Source organism: Periplaneta americana, chromosome 3 (genome assembly GCF_040183065.1).
Source record: "Periplaneta americana isolate PAMFEO1 chromosome 3, P.americana_PAMFEO1_priV1, whole genome shotgun sequence".
NCBI classification, from domain to species: domain Eukaryota; kingdom Metazoa; phylum Arthropoda; class Insecta; order Blattodea; family Blattidae; genus Periplaneta; species Periplaneta americana.
Window position 1 is genome coordinate 61203718 of NC_091119.1, and position 25689 is coordinate 61229406.

General features: G+C 37.4%; 1 protein-coding gene across 1 annotated transcript in view; it reads right to left on the reverse strand.

Moving 5' to 3' along the window:
• Positions 1 to 25230, reverse strand: part of LOC138697026 (sodium/hydrogen exchanger 9B2-like) — a 64840-nt gene extending 39610 nt beyond the window's left edge. Inside the window, exons 1-4 of the mRNA XM_069822619.1 lie at positions 24970 to 25230; positions 15600 to 15931; positions 11358 to 11540; positions 7521 to 7696 (exon numbers count right to left, since the gene is read on the reverse strand). Coding sequence (XP_069678720.1) covers positions 7521 to 7696; positions 11358 to 11540; positions 15600 to 15931; positions 24970 to 25230 — 952 coding nt within the window. The remainder of the gene's footprint in view (positions 1 to 7520; positions 7697 to 11357; positions 11541 to 15599; positions 15932 to 24969) is intronic.
• Positions 25231 to 25689: the final 459 nt, after the last annotated feature.

Sequence of the window (25689 nt, forward strand, 5' to 3'; positions counted from 1 at the left end):
TTTCTTCGATTAACCGTTCACTTCACCCCCTTCATTACCACGGTTAATAGAGGTTCTACTGTAATTGATACAGTTAATTTTTCGACATATTCAAGTGCCAACACTATGTTTGTGTTCTTTGTTTTTGTTTGTTTGTTTTTTTGCTAAATTACCATAAAGAGTACCCGACTCTCTTAACTGCCTAGCGGTCCTGGTCTTTATGTCCGAGCCTGGTCTCGCCATACTTGTGATGACTATCATTGCATCTCTCGCTGTAAATATCAGTTAGATTGCTGCATAATCAGACATTTGAAATACTGAAGCACGGGTGATCACTGGTTCTTCCAGCAAATACTTGTACGTGCCCTATTATTTGACCTTTCGTTTTGTGGGACGGCAGCGTCTTGTAGTAATACCACAGTCTAGTATACAGGCCTACAGTCACGAAGCTTGAGTTGTGAGGGTGCTAGGAACAATTGACTGTGCCGGTACTATTTCGCATTGTCTCTAATGAGAAGATAGTAGCGATTCTAGTGGTTAGCAACTACCTATGGATGCATATTTACTACGTATTGAGCTTCGTGACTGTATATACGAGACTGTGGTAATACATTGTAACAATAAGGCTCCAAATCTGAAGATCTTACGAACATTATGACATACAGACATTACGGAAATTACACATCGTTCGTAAGGAGAAAATAAATTTCACAGGCTGCAAATAAACACCGCGGAGCCACCGGCGTGGCTCACTCGGTTAAGGCGCTTGCCTGCCAGTCTGAAGTTGCGCTCGGATGCGGGTTCGATCCCCGCTTGGGCTGATTACCTGGTTGTTTTTTTTTCCAAGGTTTTCCCCAACCGTAAGGTGAATGCCAGGTAATCTATGACGAATCCTCGGCCTCATCTCGCCAAATACCATCTCGGTATCACCAGTCTCATCGACGCTAAATAGCCTCGTAGTTGATACAGCGTCGTTAAATAACCAACTAAAAAAAACACCGCGGAAAATCGTCAACTATGTAGGTTTAATATTTAAAACATTCTAAGAAGATAAACGTTAGGTTCTTTGTAAACGAAGAGACATAATTACTGCAAAAAAGAGCAACCTATCTCCGATTTCTACAGAAAAATGAAATGTCACACAAAAAAAAAAAAAAAAAAACGCCTGTCATGTATTTTGATGAAACCTGGATACACACACATTATATAGTAAAATATATTTGGCAGCATGGTATCGTACCTGGCGTCTTTTTTTTTTTTTACAGTAATGCATGTCAATGTTCAATTATTACTGTGCATGCGGGGAGGGGGGAGATAGACTTCATCCCCTGTGCCTCTCTGATTTCTGATGTAAAAAAAAAACAGAATTTCCGGCGACCAACATGAATTGTATAGTAGACAATGCACCTTACCGCAATAAACTAATAAAAAGTCACTACCTTCTAACAGCTTGAAGAAAGACATTCAGGACTGGTTGGATGGAATTTCAATACAATATTACAGGCAGATTACGAAACCACAACTTCTTACATTAGTAAAAAAATCGACAGAAACCAATTTATATGCATAATTGATAACTAGGCAGCGCATTTTTGTTCCCAAACAACTTAGGAAAGTTATCGGTTAGTATATCCTGCCTGGAGTTTCAGGGTTCAAACTCTAGCCTTAAATGCTTGTCAGGACGCTATGAAAGGTAAAACCTAGTTCAGTAAATAATAATAATAATAATAATAATAATAATAATAATAATAATAATAATAATAATAATAATAATAATGGAGCATGACAACTGTAAGTGGGATTGCTATTAAATTGAAATGGTCTGGCCAGCTACTTTTTAACCACATAAACGCACTGACATTGCGAAACTAGCGTTCTACAAAATATTAGTGCTGCATACGACAGGAAATATAATTAGATCGATGATAATACTAAACTAGTATACCGGTATATAATATATCATATTAGTAAACATGATACACATTAACTGTATATACACTATAAATACAATATATACAATTAATTCATTTAACAAAATCAGCTCCGTTACGGTAAACAAAAATATATATTCTGAGATTATGAAATTCATATCTTCTACCATAACTGTCAGTGAAAATTTGTTTAAGCTAAGAAAATGTTCTTCCTACGTCACAAGACGTTACAGTGACACAATTATAACAACAAAAATCAATATACGAATTAACAATATTTACATTTTAGACAATATATGCAAAGTACATTTCAAAATGAAATATTAAGAATTTAAAATAATATTAACACAAAAGTTGATTAAAATGCAACTTACTCAGTATTAGAATCAGATCACAATGTAATCGTAACTTGGTGTTTTACATATATGTACAACATTGACGATGGAACGCCTATATTGTACTATGATTCATAGTCTAGGCGTACCTGCTTACAATACTATCACAGTCTAGTATATACAGTCACGAAGCTTGAGTTGTGAGGGTGCTAGGAACAATAGACTGTGCCGGTACTATTTCGCATTGTCTGTTATGAGGCGATAGTAGCGATCCTAGTGGTTAGCAACTAACTATGGATGCATATTTACTACGTATTGAGCTTCGTGACTGTATATACTAGACTGTGATACTACCCTGCTTATGCATCCATGGCTAACGAGCCACGTTATGCATCGACGTGACGTAATAGATGTACCAGAAAAAACTACTCGATCCGCTGTACGTCTGGGGACAGAAATACGCTGCCTGTTGATAGCATGCTGAAAGGAAAATTTTGTTCCACTCCTTCCTCCACCGTAAACCACGGCCATAAGTGCGATTGAACTAATATGGAATTTGGTAAAAGAACACATAAGAGAACGAAATGTTTCTAGAATCTCCTTATCACAACTGAAGAAAATGACAGAAGGAGCCTTTACTCATATAAAAGTAAAATGACTGCAAGTAATCTGTGAAGAAGCGCAGGATTACTGGCACACGGAAACCTTAATAGAGGAAGAAATGTATTCCACTTACAACAATTGAGGCATCAGGTTAAAAAATCCGTCTTATTCAGTTTCTATGGTTTTCCATAAAACCACACACACACACACACACACACACACACACACACACACGCACACGCGCACGCGCACGCACGCACGCACGCACACACAAAAAAGGTTTTGTAAGGTATTTTTGATAATCTACTCATACATACTTGTATGTGTTAAAAATCAGTAAACAAGAAGAAAATCAATCTGCAACGTTCCGTCCTTTAAACTTCAAAGGGACAGTGAACTAAAAATCACATTCTCGGATAATACATTCTAACAACATGCATTTAATTATACATACAAAAGATAAGAGAGATGCAATTGGACTGCTACAACAATCGACGAAAGATACCTAGAGAAGAATAAAGACGTATGTAGTATTTGTGGACCTAGAAAAGGCTTTTGATAGAGTGAATTGGAATAAACTGATGGGGATCCTAAGGAAAATAGGTGTGAATTGGAAGGAGAGAAGACTGTTCAGTAATCATTAAAGGGCGGAAAAATGTGCGTTATGCCTTAAGTTCAGTGTCAACGGACTATACTGTTGTCATTCATTCTCGTAAACAGCGGCAAGAAAGTACACTCCATTCAATCGATCTATAAATACTGGAATAAAGTTGAAATATAGTTATGATGATTTAAAAACATACCTTAAATGTTAACTGCCACCGCCTGGATGATTAAAGGATGCATTACACTGAACCACAATATACATCCGTAAATTATCGAAAGAGGAAGTTCGAAGTCTCTCACTCAAACAGTCTTCCAACATCGAAAAGCTTCTTTTCGTGTCACAAGATGTTAGAAATGCAAATGAAAAAAGCGCCGTAATATGTCGTTTTTCCCTCCACTTAATAAAAAGTTACACATTAAGTGTATAACCGGTATTTTTTTTTTTTTTTGCAGAATTTGTGGAATTTTTCTTTCATCTTTTCACCTCTAAAATGTGGATTATCAAGTTTCTTGAACGATATATTTGCAGAAATCATATTACATAAATCCTTATTAAATTCAGGTCACATATGTTTTTCATTATTTGATGTCGAAGACTTTTGTACGTTTTCGGTATGTTTCTTGCAGTTCTATGTAATATTTCCTACGCATTTTAATTTCACATTTGCGCACGACACAGAAAATATTTTCCCCTTGTTTGTTAGACTGTTTAATTTCAAATCCTTCGACTGAGGTATTTTAAATCACTTTTACACAACATACCACTTGCGCATAGGCAATAAAGCCACCGGCGTAGCTCGGTCAGTTAAAAGCGCCTACACACGACCCAATCTGCAGGGTCCGATTCGCAGGGACCCTGCCGATCGGGTGGTGTGTAGGCTTGCAGGGACAACAAACCTCGTGTCGGGTGGTTGGTTCGGGCAGCCACCCAATCTGCCGACTCCCCCACTCCAACACCCTGCAAGTTGGGTCGTGTGTAGCACGATCGGGCCGATTTCTTGTCAGTTGCAGCTTGCAGAAGTGGCGTTTATGAAGAACTGAGAGCAGTGACAGTGATGAAATGACGGAAAAGGAGAAAGAAGTCTGGAAGGATATTTTTGAACAGTATAAAGATATGCCTTGTTTATGGGACATTTCAAACGCAAATTATCTGAACAGAGATATGCGTAATCAGGCTTTAGAAATTCTTCTCGAAAAATACAAATTATGTAGTGCACAGCATGCCAACACAATAGGATCAACGTTATCAATATGCACACCTATGCATTGTCGAAAATATGAGAAGAGTTTAAATGTTTTCTTATTTTTAAGAGGTTAGATACAGCTTACAGCAGTAAAATTTTGGAAATATTAAACATTTTTTTCCTCCATTACTGTATCTTGTACAACAATGAAAATTAATATGTATAAAACACTGTCCTTCTGCTTACTTACTTGCTGGCTTTTAAGGAACCCGGAGGTTCATTGCTGCCCTCACTTAAGCCCGCCATTGGTCCCTATCCTGAGCAAGATAAATCGTCTCTATCATCAAATCCCACCTCCCTCAAATCCATTTTAATATTATCTTCCCATCTACGTCTCGGCCTCCCCAAAGGCCTTTTTCTCTCCGGCTTCCCAACTAACACTTTATATGCATTTCTGGATTCAGTATTAAAGTTTAATAATGAGATATTGTACACTGAACCTGAAGATGCCTGAATGGGCGAAAACATTCGTAACTTATTTGTATAAAACTCAATGACTACATGTTATGAAATATAAGTCATTGTTTTAATAATTGATTTGTCATAAGACTGAATAAAACAAATATTATATTGTATTATCTGTATTAACATTGACAATCTGAATATTTACAACATGCTTTCTAAGTTAATTTCTGGATTCGCCCATAGCCTACGTGCTACATGCCCTGCCCATCTCAAACGTCTGGATTTAATGTTCCTAATTATGTCAGGTGAAGAATACAATGCATGCGGTTGTGTAACATTCTCCATTCTCCTGTAACTTCATCCCTCTTAGCCCCAAATATTTTGCTAAACACTTTATTCTCAAACACCCTTAACCTATGTTCCTCTCTCAAAGTAAGAGTCCACGTTTCACAACCATAAAGAACAACTGGTAATATAACTGTTTTATAAATTCTAACTTTCAGATTTTTTGACAGCAGACTGGATGATAAAAGCTTCTCAACCGAATAATAACAGCCATTTCACATATTTAGTCTGTGTTTAATTTCCTCCCGAGTATCATTTATATTTGTTACTTTTGCTCCCAGGTATTTGAATTTTTCCGCCTCTTCAAAAGATAAATTTCCAATATTTATATTTCCATTTCGTACAATATTCTGGTCACGAGTCATAATCATATACTTTTTCCTTTCGGGATTTACTTCCAAACCTATCTCTTTACTTGCTTCAAGTAAAATTTCCGTGTTTTCCCTAATCGTTTGTGGATTTTCTCCTAACAAATTCACGTCATCCGCACAGACAACTGTCTTCCTTCTCTGTGAAAAAAAAAAAAATATATATATATATATTTTTATGGTTAAAAAAAATATATTTTTTTTTAAATTCAGTTCAGTGTGCAGTGATGATGCGTTTCCCACATAACTCAAAAACTATCCAACATTCTGTGAAGGAATTTTTATTGTGTGTATTTATGCATGTCATATCTACAATATGATGCAATATCACTTCTCTACCGTTAATAGGTTGTCTGATAAAAAATAAATTCATTTTAAAAAGTAGTCAAACATCAGTATTTTCTATTACACAAAATAAAAAAACTATTGTTTATTAAGGACCGTAGTTGAAAGAGCATGATATTGTAAACATGAGTTTCAGCAATAAAATAAAAAAAGAGAGAACATGAAAAGTTAACAAGTTTTTAAGTTATGAGGGAAACGCTTCATCACTGCACAGTGAACTCTCAACATTCTTAATCTTGAAAAACAAAATATATATATATATATATATATATATATATATATATATATATATATATATATGTATATATATATGCCTAAATAATTTTTAAATCGGAAAATTCTTTTTTCATATAGTACCTGTTTATCGTTCTGTAACAACAAACTCAATGCAATTCCAACATTTTGAAACTTGGAAAGTGAACGAGCCATGATATATCTTTTCACAACGGAGCGGATCAGCCTACTGCAAGTTGGGTCGTGTGGAGAGCAGAACCAATTCGTCCGACCCAACCGCCCTGCAAATCGGACCCTGCAGATTGGGTCGTGTGTAGCCGCTTTACGCTTGCCTGCCGATCCGGAGTTGCGCTCGGGCGCGGGTTCGATTCCCGCTTGGGCTGATTACCTGGTTGGGTTTTTTCCGAGGTTTTCCCCAACCGTAAGGCAAATGTCAGGTAATCTATGGCGAATCCTCGGCCTCATTCGCCAAATATCATATCGCTATCACCAGTTCCATCGACTCTAAATAACCTCGTAGTTGATACAGCGTCGTTAAATAACTAGGTAAAAAAACAAAGGCAATAAACAATTCTGTAAACACCTGGCCTTCTTTCCCATACGACTAGAAGTTGACACTGAAGGTCATTTGTTGGTTCCTACTTGTACTGCCACCCTCTCGTAGTTCATTTATGTTATTGCGCTTGTACTTGTGACGTCATCCATACTTCAAACCAAACTAACCTGTATCGCGTGATAACGCACATTTTTCCGCTCTCTAGTAATCATTATATGAAACAATGAGTCGAAGTCAGGACAGGAGAAGAAATGTCGGAATAACATAGTATTAGACTTTTTTTGTTATACTCAATATGATCAATTCGCTCTGCAAACCTGCAGGCTTATTTCAATTCCACTCTGTGTAGTTCACACTCACACAACTTAGCAGTTTCGGTATGAACTTCCTATATCTACTTATAATTGAAGAAAAAAAACGTAAATATAATTCGTATCATGGTAAAGGAAATAAATTATTTCAATGCTCATAAAACGTGTAGTGAGAAAGTATGTGCGACCTTCGTGGCACTTATTTTGTTATTCTGGCCACGTTTAATTCATTACATATAATTTTATTCTTCCACTCACCACTAGAGAACATAACGCTGAGTATTATCCTGAAGATCGATATTCCAATAATGTCGTCGAAACTTGCAGCTGCGATGATTAGAGTAGGAATACCCTTGTCCAGACCGTAGCCCTGTCTCTGGAGACTGAAGAGGCAAGGTATCACGACCGCCGGAGAGACGGCAGCCAGAACGGACCTGAAAGCATGGCTTGTGAAAATACCGCTATTGCAGCCGTGGCGAAAATGTGATCGTGCGTCGAGCCACAGTGTAACCTGCAACGTGCATAGCACCTATGGAGGGAGGCGGACACCCGAACAGAAAGTGAAGCAACCGTCTGACTTAGTAATGGATTTTCATTTTCCTTACGTCAAGCACTTAAATATAATTTTATACAGTACAAGGCTACAAACTAATGTTTTGTACGTACAACGAAGAAAGAAATGAACAAGAAAACATAGGACACATTATCACAACCTAAAATTAACTGTCTTCAGAATGTCTCTGCGACAGAGTTTCAAAATCAGGAATGTCACTTACTGCCGGTCGTAGTTGATCACGAAGGTATTTGTGTGTTGGTTTTTACTATTTTCATTGTTGAAAATAATTTTTCACAAACGTAAGTTGTAGCGAACATGGCTTCAACAGAGCAAGCGAAAGAACGAAACTTCGGATATTTATTTTTTGGCAAAGATTTGAAAAGTTCAATATTTGTCAAGTCCTTACATCTAACTTTCATTCAACATCACATTGTAAATCTGTGAGTTTAAATTGAAGATCTAACCGCATTATTCGTACATCTGCTGACAAAGGATCGACGTACAATAATAATAATAATAATAATAATAATAATAATAATAATAATAATAATAATAATGTTTCATCAGTGATATGTATAATGCCGTTTTATGTTATATAACCGTTTTCCTCGTAGTGCTTGTGAACAAAATATCATACATTTAATATTCTCATCATATTGGCAGCAAAAAAATACGTCCTAGCATACTACTTGAAACTTTCGTTTTTTTAGAGATACATGTTTTCGAGAGAGACATTGCGACGATATGCCACTCGCAGGTCAGAGACAAATACAAATGGAACGGAGTCTGACTCCAGTGAGTGAGAGAGTGGGGGTTGTGGAAGGTAAGAAGCAACAGAAATGCATAGCTATCATTGCGAGCCACAATGTGCTCGCGAGTCACATTTTCGCCACGGCTACTCTATTGTGTTTTTTCGTGACAGCGCTATGTCAAAACGTTACGGATTTTGCGAGTGTTCATTTGTTACACACTTTGAAATTATGTAGGTCTACATTGTCGGAAACAAAAATGACCGAGATGTTTATTTGTAAAAAATAAATAAATAAATAAATAAATAAATAAATGCGCCAGGCTCATGCGAGTAGATTCACTGGCATGTAAAAGAACTTCTTCGGGACAAAATTCCGGCACACCGGCGACGCTGATATAACCTCGGCAGTTGCGAGCATCATTAAATAAAACATAATTTAATTTTCTTCACTGTTCAAACATTAATAAAATAAACTGCTTTACGTATAAATCTCTAGCAATAAAACTATGCTGAATACAGCCAATCAAATGCTCCAGTTCACAGCAGAGATATTAATGAAAAAGTATGTCAAGTTTCATCGCTCTAGCTTTGACCACTGAGAAATAAAATGAATATTTGTCGTTGAAAACGTAGAAAATTTCTTTTATGAGATAATTCAATTTAAAGTTTAGGCTGCACATAACTCTTGCATTAACACAACTTCTACTAATTATATAAAAGTTACACTTAAAATTAAGATGCAGAGATAGCGTTTTCACGAAAATACTCCTCATGAAACCATACATTTTTAGCGCGAAAATAAATTATAAAATTTGTCAAAATTCGACTAATGTCAGTAGTGCATCGTGTTAAGCAGTTTGGCTATCCTCCCCTCCTTTACCGTTATTGCGAGCTGCATTTTATATGCCGTAATCCTTGTCAAGCACTGTTGTATAAGATATTTCATGCAAGATTTTATTGTCTCCTTACCATACACAGGACTAGAACTTAATTTATAGTTATGTGTGTACACTGGCTTTCAAAGATATCTGACCCCTACTAATCGATAGTGATCGATAATTTGATCGTGTAAATGTAGCTTCTTTAGTTATTACTTCTATTAACAGATGGCGAAGATAATAGTCTGTGTGATCAATAAATAGTACATAAATATACCTGCATTATAAAATTCAAAATTTCGTGCCTCTCAAATGATTGTAAAAAATTGATTTAGCGGGAAACGCTGATACTGTCAATTTTGAGAATAATCTACATCAATTATTTCCCAAACACTTTTTCACCCGACCCAATAATAGGTCACCTACTATTGAGCACTAGCGGAACCGTTTAAAACTTTGTCAATTTATGGATTTTTTTTTTATCAGTTTGTCCTACAGAATAATATCTGTGATATTGACAATTAATATTGAAGGAGAAAAATTCGCTCCGGCGCTGGGGATCGAACCCGGTCAATTTGTCATATCTTTGGTTCTGATTTTTTCCGTGGTTAGAAAGTTCGCTTACACTCAGTCATGTCAACTGATGCCCAAAGGAGCAAACGCGTACTTTAGAGCTCAGAAGAGCCTGAACGCTTTACAACGGAAAGGAAAGAGACGAAAGAGGTAGTATATATACTATATGCATATATGCCGCTTGATCGAGCTATAGCGATGACCAGCAACGATTCAATGGATAATGGAAAGGTAATTTATTATAACTGTAGCCATGTTAATTTTTATATTTGTCTGAGAAGTATAAGTGCATTATAACAATGTAAATTTTAATTTTAATTCTCATTTTTCACAAGTTTGCTTTTTTATTCAAAATGAATATTTTCTCAACTTTTTTACAGAGAAGTGAAATTTTCAGATATGTTTATTTAATAGCCGTACAGGTACTGAAACAATGCTTTCTTAAAACTAATATATCGTAAATACGTAATATTGAAGATAGTGTATTGAAAATTTTGAAAACACTCTTATGGAAAATGTTCGTAAGGAAATGAATTAACAAAGCAACTATTGTTACATCATAAACAAAAGATATGTGCCCATGTGTTGTAAAAATGTCAGCTCTGTATCCTCAGCAGATTTCGAGAAAATAATTTAATATTCTGATGATAGGAAGTTGTGCATCAATATCACCTTAAAAGCATAATGCGATAATTGTTTTGTTATGTAATATTAGTTACAGTTAAAACAGTAACTTTGCTTTGTACTATAATATTGTTTTGATTAGTTTATTGATTACTTTTATAAGGCTAAAGATGCCATAAATATCAATTCCAACTTACCATGTCATACTCAGTCTCTTTCTTTGGAATATCATTTTCTTTATGAATGATGTGTTTCATTCACTTAGTATAGTATAGTTGTGCTACTATGAAATTTGTGTGAATATTCCTTCTTAACTCTTTATTATATTATTAACATTTAAAAAAGAATTGCAATATTAAGAAATAGGTGTTAGTACTTTTGTTTTACAGACAATGTAGAAAATATCAAACAGAAAGAAGCCATATAAAAATAACGACATAAAACTTCACGTTCCGTTTGAAGTTTGTATATCGCTGTTTTCTTAATTCAACAGGCTGCTTGTTCATATGCATAATTCTTCCTCCTTCCATACCTAGCGCTTGATGCCCGCGAACGACATCAGGGCCAGAAAAATGCGCTTGCTTTGACATCACTGGCTTACACGATCAGAAAATTGTTGGTCAGATATCATTGAACGTCAGTGTACACTGTGGCATCACATTAATTTACAAATGCTTAACAACAAATCACTATTGCCTCAGTTTACAACTTACCCAAGGAGGAAGCTCCAGACCCATGGTAAATGAAATAGAAAGTGAGATATGACGGCTGAAACACAGATTTCAACTATAGATGGCACCACAGCCAATCGAGCGATGACCAAACTCAACCTCCTCAGAGCAGATGGGTCTAGGCCGAGACCGGCCCTGGTCAGAATGATCACGAGGGCAATGTTTCTGTTGAGAGAGCAACCAAAACAGTACTCAGAAAAGGGTTTCTTTAAATGACACTTTATAATTATAGCTTCTATACGTTTCACAATAATCCGGCTCTTTTGCCATAATGCCAATATAATCTATGGCAGCGTTTCTCAAACTATGGTCCGAGGACCACCTGTGGTCCTTGAAGTCTACCCTTGTGGTCCTTCAAAAAAGGCAGAATAAAAAATAAAATTCAAACGAATTGCGTATCACTCAGTAGCTGAAAATCTCAAAGTTTGGAAATGACACATTGGAATCGCCTTTCACTTTTTTTTTCAGTACTGACCTTTTTATGAAATTTATTACCCTATTCGTCTACTGACTTCCCACTCTACTCTCAACAACAAAAGAGGGATTTAAAGCACTATGAACGTGGTGTTTCTCGCCATCTTTTCCCTGCACATCTGGCCCCTGTAACCCAGCCAGGGACCACCAAATTCATAACAGAGGACCGAACCTTTTCATGCATTTATGAATTTCTTAATAGTTTTGCCGACACCCATTCTGTACATTGAAATGGTCACGTACTGTACGTCGTACACCAATAATACAGCTCTGAGGTCAGCATTTGAAACTTATTTTCCAAGTAAATGTGACGAATTTTCATGGGTTCGTGGTCACTTTCAGTGCGATATTGAAACAAACAAACTTTCATTGAGTGAAAGAGAACAGTTAATTGAACTCTCGAATGACACCGGACTTAAAATGAAATTCCAAGCGGAAGGTATGGTTAATTTCTGGACCTCATCACAAGTGAAAAGAGAATAGAGTGAGCTGTACAATGGTGCTTTAGAGATTATAATTCAGTTTGCTTCTACGTATTTGTGTGAGAAAGGGTTTTCATCACAAACTCTAATAAAAACAAAGTAGGCTACCAAAATCGACTCGATGTATGTGACAGTCTCCGATTTAAGTTTACCAGCATATTCCGAATATAGAACTGTGCTAGAATCGGCAGGCTGAGTCATCTTATTAATGTTAGTACCAACATTTATTATTTATTTTTTAGTTAATAAGTTAAAGATTACCCAAACTCTAGTAGCCTTGAATTATTAAAGAAACAAAAATGAAATTTCTTCTATTAACATTAGCTTAATTAGTTAATACTAATATAAAATTAATTTGACTTAATTAATTTTAATTATTTCTATTTTAAAATATAAGTATATTGATATTAAAATATACTACAATAATGATAAATTTGCTTTCGAAGGGAACAAGAGTAAGGTAGTCCGCGGAACTGTTCTGACTTGAAAAAGTGGTCCCCATTTCAAAAAAGTTTGAGAAACGCTGATCTATGGCTTATTTTTAACAACCATTCTAAGGACACACACACACACATAAAATTCTTTGTTGTGCACCCAAATAAGAAGGTAGGCCTAAATCTTTATATTCTGGATTGTATACAAAACGTATTTTTGTAATCCCAAAAGGTAAGATATAAACTAATAAATAAATTTTAGTATTCAAGTGGGGGTGCGTGATAGCGTTGCAGTTACGGCATTGCGCCGCAAGCGAAAAGGTCGCATGTTTGATTCTCGATGGGGCTATGGATTTTCTCCATTGCTATAATTAGAGACTGGATTTTAAAAGGAATCCCTTTTTTATTTCAATATGAAACATGAAATAATTAATTACGATGTTCAAAACTAACTTCACCGCACCAAATTATGTCGTTTTGACTTCCTTCCCCCCTCCTTTTAGTCCATATTCCTTTCTTTCCGCTTTAAAAAATATCTCGTATTTTGTTCCTTTTTCGACAGAATATCGCAAACATTTAGATAATTTTCCTATATATTTTTTTCGATACACCTGTAACTTCCTGAGCAAGGGAAAGTAAATATCGTCCTTCTGATTCCAGACATTGAAAAACTAATAAAGTGTGCTGATTTAGAGTTCAGGATAAAAAGAAAATTTTCACCTCTGGTTTCAGTTGATGTTGAGCGGTCATTTTCTGTTTATAAAGACATTCTGCATTCAAAGGGGCAGAATCGTATTGAAACATATTGAAATGCTGAATGTAATCAAATACAACACTTTCCTTATGTTGTGAAGCGATAAATATAAGCTTGTGTGTGCTATGTGTATCCGTGAATGTGCTGAAGTGTGTTTTAAATTAAAATAACACCCTTTTGAGGGAGTAATATAGTCCTTTTTGAAGTCCATTTTTGGCTATATCAAATACAACACTTTCCTTATGCTGTGAAGAGATAAATGTAAGATTGTGTGTGCCATGTATATCCATGAATGTGCTGCAGTGTGTTTTGGGGAGTAATATTGTCCTTTTTGAAGTCTTTTCTTTTTTTTGGCTATAATTTTCCCTTTTATTTTGCCCTTTTTTGATGAAAAAGTTTCCCTTTAAAATACGGTCTCTGGCTATAATCCTTCGGGCCGCAATATAACCCTGGAGCTTACTCGGCCTCTAGCAAAAATGAATCTCCGTGGCATTTCCATGGGAGTAAAGGCGGCAAGCACGTAGCTCTAACCTAACCTAACCTAACCTAACCTAAGCTAAGCTGACCAAGGAAAACTGGCTTGCTTATAGCAAGAATACAAGAATCATATTAATTGCACCAGTTCGTGAACAGCGTGATTTACAGAAGTGTATTTATTATTGAACGCAATTAAATGACAACAAATATTGTCACTCCTTTCCGAGCTGTAGCGTTATCTAGCAGGCGTGTATTAGCCCGTGACAGTGAGATACGGAACTGACAGATGGAAGGAAAGGCCGAGAATCTAAATACAGGATAAACTTAATCATAGCTTCTCGACGTTTTCTCAGCCCTTAAAAGTAGGCCTATCTCAAATTCTGCTTGCAATATCGGAATAAATTAGCATCAAAACTACATGAAACAAAATATAAACAAAAATTATTACAGCGGCAACGAAACACAATCGATTCCTCCCTCCCTCCCACCTCAATCAATCAATCAATCAATGACACTTGAGAATCATTAAAACTGTTTATTCCTTACGTACTATAGACCTGCGTTTCTCATTCTGAATGCTCAAATGATGTTTATTATATTTTTGTTTAGAGTCCGCCGAGTTAGCTCTGTGGTAGCGTGTCTGCCTCCAAACTAGCCGATCCGGGTTCGATTTCAGGCGGGGTTAATGATTTTCGTATAGCATTTCTACCTCGGGATTAGGAGAGTGGCGGCACAAAACTTTTGATCACTAGATTGTGCACCAATATGCCTGGGTTAAATCCAAATCTCTCCACAATGTATATGAAGAGAAGGCATATGTCACTGTTGATAGTGATTCGTCCGTCGGATGGGGACGTTAAGCCTGGCGGCCCCCTTGGTGCTATTCGACAGGAGTTGGCTACATGTCGGCATCGGATTTCCCCTTCTCCATTCCTCATCATCATCATCATCATCCTCATTCATTACTTACACTAAGACTTACACATACACTGACTCTTGTACAGGACATAACTCTTCACAGATAAACATCCTGCACAGCGTAGCCTGCAGAAGTGGCGTGCAGCTTGAAAATGGGTTACAGTCCTGCCATCTATCAGCAATGTCCGAAAACCGAATCATCTAAGTGAAGTGGAATACAGCCAGTGCTACCGTTTCTGGCGTGTGAAATAAGTAATGGGAACGTTGAGAGCGAGTAACTTATCTTTGCCACAAAATATGGACGAGAAAGCTGACAACTGTGATTGGCAGATTGCTGATGTCACATCTGTTTAGGAGGTGGTGCCACTCTCAGCCGAAGTAGCAACAGATGCCGGTGACTGGTCAGTGTATTAAAGGATACATCCCAGAAAAGCGAAGTGCGAGTGTCTTGCCTTTGACGCAGTGGGCAGATTGCTGACGTGACATGTTGGGTGGTACTGTTCTCAGCTGAACTGGCGACAAGTGCTCACTGACTGACTTTTTACTGAAGGACACACGCCAAAAACGCTGGCACTGACTATACACATATATATTTCCGTTTATGTCAGGATATTAAGTTTCCGTTTCTGTTTCATCGAAACTGTAGCTTAAAACGCACATCATTTCAAATGAAGTAGGAACTTACCTTAGCTTTCCTTGTAACATGTCATACTGGCCGGTGAACTCTACAAATCCAACGTTTCGGAGGATGATGCCCATGGCGAGCATCCCCAGAAGGGGAGGCAGCTTGGCGAAGCTGATGAGGTGACCTGCTATGTAGGCCGCTATTGAGAGCACGGCCAGCTCGAAGAGTTGTCCGTCAGGGGGCCGCACATCGCTGGGAGACAGCGAGTAGGCCACGGCCCACACCGCGAGGGCGAACAGCACCAGAGCCAGCACGCGTCGCACGGCGGCGCCGCACAGCCAGCAGCCACGCTCGGCAGGCATCCCGATATCGTCTCCTGGCGACGCCATCCTCTGCAAACACGTATATTCGCCCATTCATACTATTTCATACATGAAAATAGAGCCCGGACGAGAAGTTATGGCATCGGCGCGAGGGACGCATTTTAGTTCGTTTGCTTGGACTCGCCCTCACACTCAACTAGAGGGGTGTTGGGTTAGTTGGTTACTAGCATTCCGAGTGTTCAGATCGTTCTGCTACTACCGCTATTGCTAATACTGAAAACATTATCCTTCTGAGCGCCCTCATTATGGCATTGTCTAAGGTGTGAAATCATTGAGTAGTTCATAATCAAGGACATGAAATAGCATACAATGTATGCAAATTCATGTAAGAAGAGGTTGTAAATAGAATACCAATTCCATTGAAAAGCGTGTGTGCAAGAGTACTGGCTGCTACTGGTATTTCAAAGCGAACCTTGGCAAGAATGAGGAAAGAAGGGAAAAATATTGAGGCAGGAACAGCAGATTCTTTCTCCAGTCCGGAAAAATCACAGCCGAAGAAGAAGATTGTTGCAACTGTAGACAGCTTTGATGAGGAAGACATAAGAAGTCTCATCTATAATTTCTACGCTACGCATAAGCAGAGGCCGACTCTGTAATCGCTTCTTCCAAAAATGGATATCAATGTATAATTATGTGAAGAAAGTAGAGAACAATAACATTGAAAGTGAGCACGTGATGGACAGTATTTCGGAGAACATTTCCATAAACTTAGGGACATCTGATCCCAGCACAGATCAGTCGTCTGATTCGGACGGAAAATAAGAATATAAAGATGGAATAGCGGGCGTAATTCCATTAGGTACCTTCGGACTCTTGAGTAGGGAAGTGGTGAGACTAAGGTAAGATGAATGTTTTTAGAAAGAGATGAAACGGATATGCCTGCCGCTCTGAGCTTGAAAACCGTAACCCAAACAACCCCCACTCCTCTACCCTGCTGGCCGGGAATTTAAAACTTCGCGCAGGTTGGTGCCATAACATCTCGTCTCAGCTCTATCCATCTATCCAATCAACGACCAGCCCACCATGCATGCATCTATCCACCGACCCACCCGCTCCCCCATAATGTAAACCACTCATTGACCCACTTACGCATCCACCCTTACCATTCCCTCAGCCGGCGACTAATACACACCAGCTCATATTGCGTTGAGAGAAAACTCCGGAAAAAACCTCAACCAGGTACAGCCCAGTTACTTTATGGTGACAGCTCGTCGACGCGAGAGAGGAGAAGGTTCGAGTGTGGAAGGAAGACCAATCCGAGACGGAGCGAGCGCTTTCTAGGTGGAGGGAGGGAAATATAGTCATATTAAGAATGAAGTCTCATGTTGCTCTCTCGCACGTTGCAGCGTCTGCATAATTCTGAGCTCCAGCCACTGTGTTCACTTCATACTCCGGACCAATAGTCACTAATAAACAGTAAAGAAGTGTACTAATATGGAAATACAATGAGCAGCAGTTCGGAACAATAATAAACACTAAAGAAATAAACTAATATGGAAATACAATGAGCAGCAGTGCGAAACAATAATAAACACTAAAGAAATAAACTAATATGGAAATACAATGAGCAGCAGTTCGGAACAATAATAAACACTAAAGAAATAAACTAATATGGAAATACAATGAGCAGCAGTTCGGAACAATAATAAACACTAAAGAAGTAAACTAATATGGAAATACAATGAGCAGCAGTTCGGAACAATAATAAACACTAAAGAAATAAACTAATATGGAAATACAATGAGCAACAGTTCGGAACAATAATAAACAGTAAAGAAGTATACTAATATGGAAATACAATGAGCAGCAGTTCGGAACAATAATAAACACTAAAGAAGTAAACTAATATGGAAATACAATGAGCAGCAGTTCGGAACAATAATAAACACTAAAGAAATAAACTAATATGGAAATACAATGAGCAGCAGTGCGAAACAATAGTCCAACGAAATCCTAATTTTAAATTAACTTTCCTCAAAGTCGAGATACCTCCCTGAAAGTCGATAGCCTTTCAATTTCAATAATATTTTTGTTTAAGTGTGGGCCTCTGTTTCTGCGAAAAATAGAACTCTTGTATGGTTCGTCTTATGACAGCTTCATTAAAGTTGTCCATAGTTGATTTTGGAGCACTGAAGGAAGCTGAAGTCCAGGAATCAATGTCTTTAGTCTTCCTTATTATTTGGCTAACACTGCTCTCGGGCAGAGCGGTAACCTCTGCTACAAGTTTTCCAAAATTTATTAAGTTTTTTCTTCCGACGCTATCTTCATAAAGCGTTACACGCTGTTCACGACTTCTCGCGATTGCGAATGCAATACCCGGCCTTTCAATTTGCTTCTAACAGGCAACATTTTCACAAACAGAAAATAGCAGTGAATCTAGACAATATACTACGCACTGAACAATACAAAACAGAAACATTACAACTATTCAAGTAACTAAATGAAACGTACGTAACAAACACACTAAATTGCAACACACAAGACATTGGTGGTGTAGTACGTCCTTAGTGCGACTGTACGCCCACACTAACGCTCCCGAGATGTGACCGCTAACGCAGCCAGGGGAAGACTAAAATGAACACACCTTCGAACAAACAGTGAACTCGCCCAAACCACTGCGTCGCCAGGCTGGAGCTGTCACCATAAAGTAACTGGCCTGTAACTTGTCCCGATCGGAAATCGAACCCGGGCCGCCTGCTTTCGCGGCCAGACACGCTAACCATAACTCAGTGATGTCAAAGCAAGCGCATTTTTCTGACCTTGACGTTGTGCGCGGGCATCAAGCGCTAGGTATGGAAAGAGGAAGAATTATGTATATGAATAAGCAGCCTGTTGGATTAAGAAAACAGTGGTGTACAAACTTCAAACGGAATGTGAAATTTTATGTCGTTATTTTTATATGGCTTCTTTCTGTTTGATATTTTATTTATTCTCTGTAAAACAAAAGTACTAACACCAATTTCTTAATATTCTACTTGTGTTTTAAACGTTAATAACATAATAAATAGTTAAGAAAGAATATTCACATAAATTCCATAGTAGTACAACTATACTGTAGTACTATGTGAATGAAACACATCATTCATAAAGAAAGTGATATTCCAAAGAAAGAGATTGAGTATGACATGGTAATTTGGAATTGAAAGTAATCAATAAAGTAATCAAAGGAATATTACAGTACAAAGCAAAGTTACCTAGGTATATGTTTCAAGTGTAACTAATATTACATAACAAGACTCTTATCGCATTATGCTTTTAAGGTGATATTGGTGAGCAGCTTGGTATCATCAGAATATTAAATTATTTTGTCGAAATCTGAAGCAATAGAGCTGACGTTTTTACAACACATGGTCACATATCTTTTGTTTATAATGTAACAGTAGGCCTACTTGCTTTGTTAATTCATTTCCTTACAAACATTTTCCATGCGAATATTTTCAAAATTCTCAATATACTATCTTCAATATTACGTATTTACGATATATTAGATTTAAGAAAACATTGTTTCAGTAGCTGTGAGGCTACTACATAAACATATCTGAAAATTTCACTTTTCTGTAAAAAAAAAGTTGAGAAAATATTCATTTTGAATTAAAAAGCAAACTTGTGGAAAATGAGCACTAAAATTGAAACTTATATTCTTACAATGCACTTATACTTCTCAGACAAATATAAAATTTAACATGGATACAGTTTTAATAAGTTCTCTTCCCATTATCCATTGAATCAGTGCTGGCCATCCCTGTATATAGCTCGACCAAGCGGCATATACTACCTCTTTCGTCTGTCTCTTTCCTTTCCGTAAAGCGCTCAGGCTCTCCTGAGCTCTAAAGCGCGCGCTTGCCCATATGGGCATCAGTTGACATGACTGAACTCCACAGGTGTGGACACCATTCATATATCTTCTGGGCCATCTTATTCATCCATCCACTCGTCCTATCATCTGTCCACCTTACCGTTCCTTCACTCTCCGAACCACCTAGGCCTACCTATCCGGCTGTCGTTTCTGATACATTTCCATCCACCTACTCATCCTTTCCTTTTCCCATCCCTCCTTGCTTTTCTTGTATATCGTCGTTGTTCCTGCAATAACTCCTATGTGACATATTTATCGATTTTCAGATTTTTGCTCTATTAAGTAACTTAAATAGTGATACAGCAAATAATAAAATCTCCTATATGTAATTATATTTCTTTGTTTCGAAAATGTAGGAATTCACAGTCTCCTATGTAGGCCTACGGCTGCCATAGGATGAATAAATGTGTTTTTTTCTTCCTGAAAAATTGTATAGTTTGCACATAGGAGTTATTGCAGGAACAACGACGATATTCATTCACTTGTACGCTTACTATCCACTTGCTTACTTACTTACTTACTGGCTTTTAAGGAACCCGGAAGTTCATTACCGCTCTCACATAAGCCCGCCATTGGTCCCTATTCTGAGCAAGATTAATCCAGCCTCTATCATCATATCCCACCTCCCTCAAATCCATTTTAATATTATCTTCCCATTTACATCTCGGCCTCCCCAAAGGTCTTTTTCCCTCCGGCTTCCCAACTGACGCTCTATATGCATTTCTGGATTCGCCCATACGTGCTACATGCCCTGTCCATTTCAAACGTCTGGATTTAATGTTCCTAATTATGTCAGGTGAAGAATATAATGCGTGCAGTGCTGTGTTGTGTAACTTTCTCCATTCTCCCGTAACTCCATCCCTCTTAGCCCCAAATATTTTCCTAAGCACCTTATTCTCAAACACCCTTAACCTTTGTTCCACTAAATCACCATTTTTTCTTTCTTTCTTTTTCAGTATTCACTGTTTGTCACACAACGCTTTTGATACATTTATATCGATAGATTTGTTCTCTGGGGAAAATTAGATATTTTTCGGTACATTGAGCTAGTCACTTTCTTTTTAAGTAGCCATCAAAATAGCAGAAAATACACACAATGAATGTTGTGTAAGTTCTTTCACGAAGGATACATTTGATAAACGATCTGTAAATACTCATACAAGCGTCAGAACTTGAATGTCATCTGAGGAGAAGTTTAATAACGCTGGCCTTCTATGCCCGAGGTTGGGGGTTCGATCCCGGACCAGGTCGATAACATTTAAGTGTGTTTAAATGCGACTCTCTCATGTCAGTAGATTTACTGGCATGTAAAAGAACTCCTGCGGGACAAAATTCCGGCACATTGGCGACGCTGATAGCCTCGGTAGTTGCGAGTGTCGTTAAATAAAACATAACTTCACGTTTACTAGACTCTATGACCATAGTAGGCCTGTAGATATTAAAATATTTTAAAATTCCTCTGCAGAACGAATAGTTACATTTGTTCGGATCAAATTTCTGCATATTTAAAGGACAAAACTAAAATTATTTCAATAATTTATTATCATAATACACTACTCTCTTAAATTGACTAAACATATTAGGAATTCAATCAATGGCTTTCCTAAAACATCCTATGAAACGCTTACCTGCGGCAAACTTTCAGGATGGTCCTCTCAAAATCAATACATTTAAGGATAGGTTGAAAAGATTAGACTGAAAATGTAATTGTAGGTGCAGTGTAATTATCTAAGTTGTGTCATGTAATTGATTTAGTTGATATGTAATTAATTAAGTTGATATGTAATTAAGGTGGCTTGTAATTACTCAAGTGACAATAATTGGGTTTAATAGAAATACTTGTTAGTTAGGTTTACGTTTGCTTATAGTAGGCGTTATTTATAGCATAGTCTTTATTTATAGTCCTAGGTTTATTGAATTTATTTATTTATAGTTCGTCTATGCGGATGACGTGAATATGTTAGGAGAAAATTCACACACAATTAGGGAAAACACGGAAATTTTACTTGAAGCAAGTAGAGCGATAGGTTTGGAAGTAAATCTCGAAAAGACAAAGTATATGATTATGTCTCGTGACCAGAATATTGTACGAAATGGAAATATAAAAATTGGAGATTTATTCTTCGAAGAGGTGGAAAAATTCAAATATCATGGAGCAACAGTAACAAATATGAATGACACTCGGGAGGAAATTAAACGCAGAATAAATATCGAAAATGCCTGTTATTATTCGGTTGAGAAGCTTTTGTCATCTAGTCTGTTGTAAAAAAATCTGAAAGTTAGAATTTATAAAACAGTTATATTACCGGTTGTTCTGTATGGTTGTGAAACTTGGACTCTCACTTTGAGAGAGGAACAGAGGTTAAGGGTGTTTGAGAATAAGGTTCTTAGGAAAATATTTGGGGCTAAGAGGGATGAAGTTACAGGAAAATGGAGAAAGTTACACAACGCAGAGCTGCACGAATTGTATTATTCACCTGACATAATTAGGAACATAAAATGCAGACGTTTGAGATGGGCAGGGCATGTAGCACGTACCTATGGACGAATCCAGAAATGCATATAGAGTGTTAGTTGGGAGACCGAAGGGAAATAGACCTATGGGGAGGCCGAGACGTAGATGGGAGGATAATATTGAAATGGATTTGAGGGAGGTGGAAAATGATGATAGAGAGTGGATTAATCTTGCACAGGATAGGGACCAATGGCGGGCTTATGTGGAGGTGGCAATGAACCTGCGGTTTCCTTAAAAACCATTTGTAAGTAAGTGTTTATTTATAGTTAGAATTAATTTTACGTTTATTTAGGAAGACTTCACTGAGTTACCAGGAGTAAAATCATAGCAAAATCTCTGATGCCACAGTAAATAAATGGGACGTTAAACAGCAACATCATCATAATCATCATCATTAATAATAATAATAATAATAATAATAATAATAATAATAATAATAATTCCAATGTGTAAAGAAGTTTTGGAAAAACGACCGTTGAGGTAGTTCCGGTGATTATGGAAGTGTAAATGGTCGAATTTGTGAGGGATTTCTTGCAGTTATGAATTTCAAAAGTTAAGCCTTTTATTGGGAAATATTTGAAGAAAAGGAAACTGTTCGGAAATGTAGTGAATTACGTGTGAAATATGAGAGGTGCGTGACAATGGAAGTGCAAACGTTGTGATTTCTAGTGAAGGAAAGGAACGCAGGGACATGAAATACACGATATGATATAATGTGAAGAACGCAAAACTTGTATTAATTCAATAACCACTGGAATACAGTGAAGCACAACAAAAATATAATAATGAAGTAGAAAATTCCTAGTCTATATTGTAACTTCGTTTTCACGTCGGTCGTTACACTGATAACATCACTAAACAAAAGTCAGCAGGCTTTGAAAATCCTTCAGAGACTCGTATATGCAAGGCATAAGAAAAGCCTAAACTAACCTAACCTAACCCGTTACAGAGTCCACACCTGTGAAGTAACGGTTAGCACGTCTGGCCTCGAAATCAGGTGGCCCGGGTTCGATTTCCGGTCGGGACAAATTACCTGGTTGAGTTTTTTTCCCGGGGTTTTCCCTCAACCCAATATGAGCAAATGCTGGCTAACTTTCGGTGCTGGACCCCGGACTCATTTCACCGGCATTATCACCTTCACCTCATTCAGACGCCAAATAACCTAAGCTGTTGATAAAGCGTCGTAAAATAACCTATTAAAAACCCCGTTACAGATTAGTTAGTATATGGGTTATTCCATCTCAAATCGACCGAAATATAGAGAAAATTGTCCTTGCAATTTTTAAATACAATGAAACTTTTTCTGTCCGTTGACAACTGTGATACAATGCTTTGTGCAAAGTTTGAGGCATCAGAACTTCATAGTGTTTAAATTAAAAATATTTAAATTTATCGTATTTTCATAAAATTAGCAACTTTAAACTGTTGTGGCTCCGAAACCCTTTCACCCAATGATCAAAATCATGGTTTATTTTGATGCTGAGAAATTAAAGTTTATATTGACATGTAAACCGTTTTTCTTACTTTTTATGGAAATGGAGAAATTTAGATTTTTCTTTATTAAGACTCCTTTGCCTACGAAAAAATATTTTTAAAATATATGGTTAGATTCCGCATTAAAAGTACAAATAAACACATACTTTTACTGATGCACAGTTGTTAAGAAAGTATTGAAAATATCAAATAAAGAAAATAAATAGTACGCGCGTGAACTAACCAGCTGACTGTAGGTAGTCGAGACAAGCAAGGCCAGGAGACAAACACGTGATGTGTCGTCTAGCAGTCATGGCTGGGCTAGCTTTATCACAAATTTCCATAAACACAGGAGTAAAATGATGCCCAATGCTCGCTTATCTTCAGCTCTCACCCAGTGCATGGGGTACTGCGCCGTTCAAGTCTAGGCGTGTGAAAATAATTTATTTAATACCCTCGAAACTTATTGCCGAGCCACTAAACAAACAATGCCGAATCCCTCTTAATAATGCAAGGTTTTTTTCTCAATATTTTTTTACATTTTTACAAATGGGAAAAAAGCCTAAAAGTAAGTAAAATCAGATTATCTGTCTCTCTGTATAGAATAAAAATAAGTATTACTTCTTATCATAACCTACTAAATGTCAGCTTCAAAATGAGCTCCCGTTCAATGTTCTGCAGTAAATGGTTCCAGAGTTCTGAGCGCTGAAAGAGGCTTGTTTTTATAAAATACGCTAAATTTGTCGCTCAATAGTACGAAAACCATTTGACTTTTGATAGTATATTTTTGAAAATGCACTCTCCTCAGCACCTTGTATAAATAGGGAAACAATCAGAGTATTAAAAAAAATGTGAGGTTTTTACTGATCGATTTCATATGGAATAGCCCATATGGAAGACATAACAAAAGCCTAAACTAATCTGTCACAAGGTAAAGCCTGAGTGTACACTAGGGTGAAACTTTCGTAATATCACCAAGAGCTAAAAGTGTGGAAGCCAAGTGGGAAGAGAACTATCTCAGCGCTCATTTAACCGAAGTTTTTACTTTTCTACATTTTATCAGTTGGAATACGTGCATAATGAATCTGCTTTACCCGTCTTTACCAAGAGGACTTCGTGCGTTTTCTCCGTGTGTACGCACGCATATATACACATGCAATGTTATTTAAATTAGTAATAAACTATGACTGGGCTGGACAATACCTGCAGTGTGCTGTAGTTTCTGCTGTGTTGATCTCCTGCCTCGTTCTCTGCGCCCACTGTGACGATGACTCGCCCGTATCGCACTGTGAGGAAACTTCCTCGTATATACCTCATTCCTTTGTGAGCAGTCACATGATCCCAGGACTCCCCGAGATCGAGTTGGGAATGAACAAGGAAATTGCTGTGCTTGGCGCGTTTCATTGGTCCGGACTCCGGACCATCAACTGTGGAGGGGACCGGCTTCGTTGTCCAGCTTATCATTTAAGTTTCGTGATGATCTGGTGAACCGACAGGCATGCTTTTCCCAAGTATTTATATATAGGGACATCATTTTATTTTTACTTCAATTTTTATTGTACCTGAGTTTTTGAATGTACTTCACTCCCACCCTCTCTACTAGTAAACTTGCAACCGTTCTCCACACAGAACCAAGCGTATACAGTCAAAGTCGCCTTACGGTCTTAGTAAACACAAACAGTACTGAGTTAGTGAGTATAGTATGTTCCAGAAATATGTTCGCTTTCAATATTGAATCATATTCTCGCACAGGTACTGTCGTCCGTTTGCCTATGTCGCATCCCGGTTTCCCCCACCCACTTCTGCCCGTTCCTTTGTGGCTGGACTGTCTTAGTTCTTTTCTGAAAACATTAATTTCTGTTAGGAATTGGACGTCTACGTAATATTATACAACTGTTTAAAATAACTTAAATAAAAAGGCCT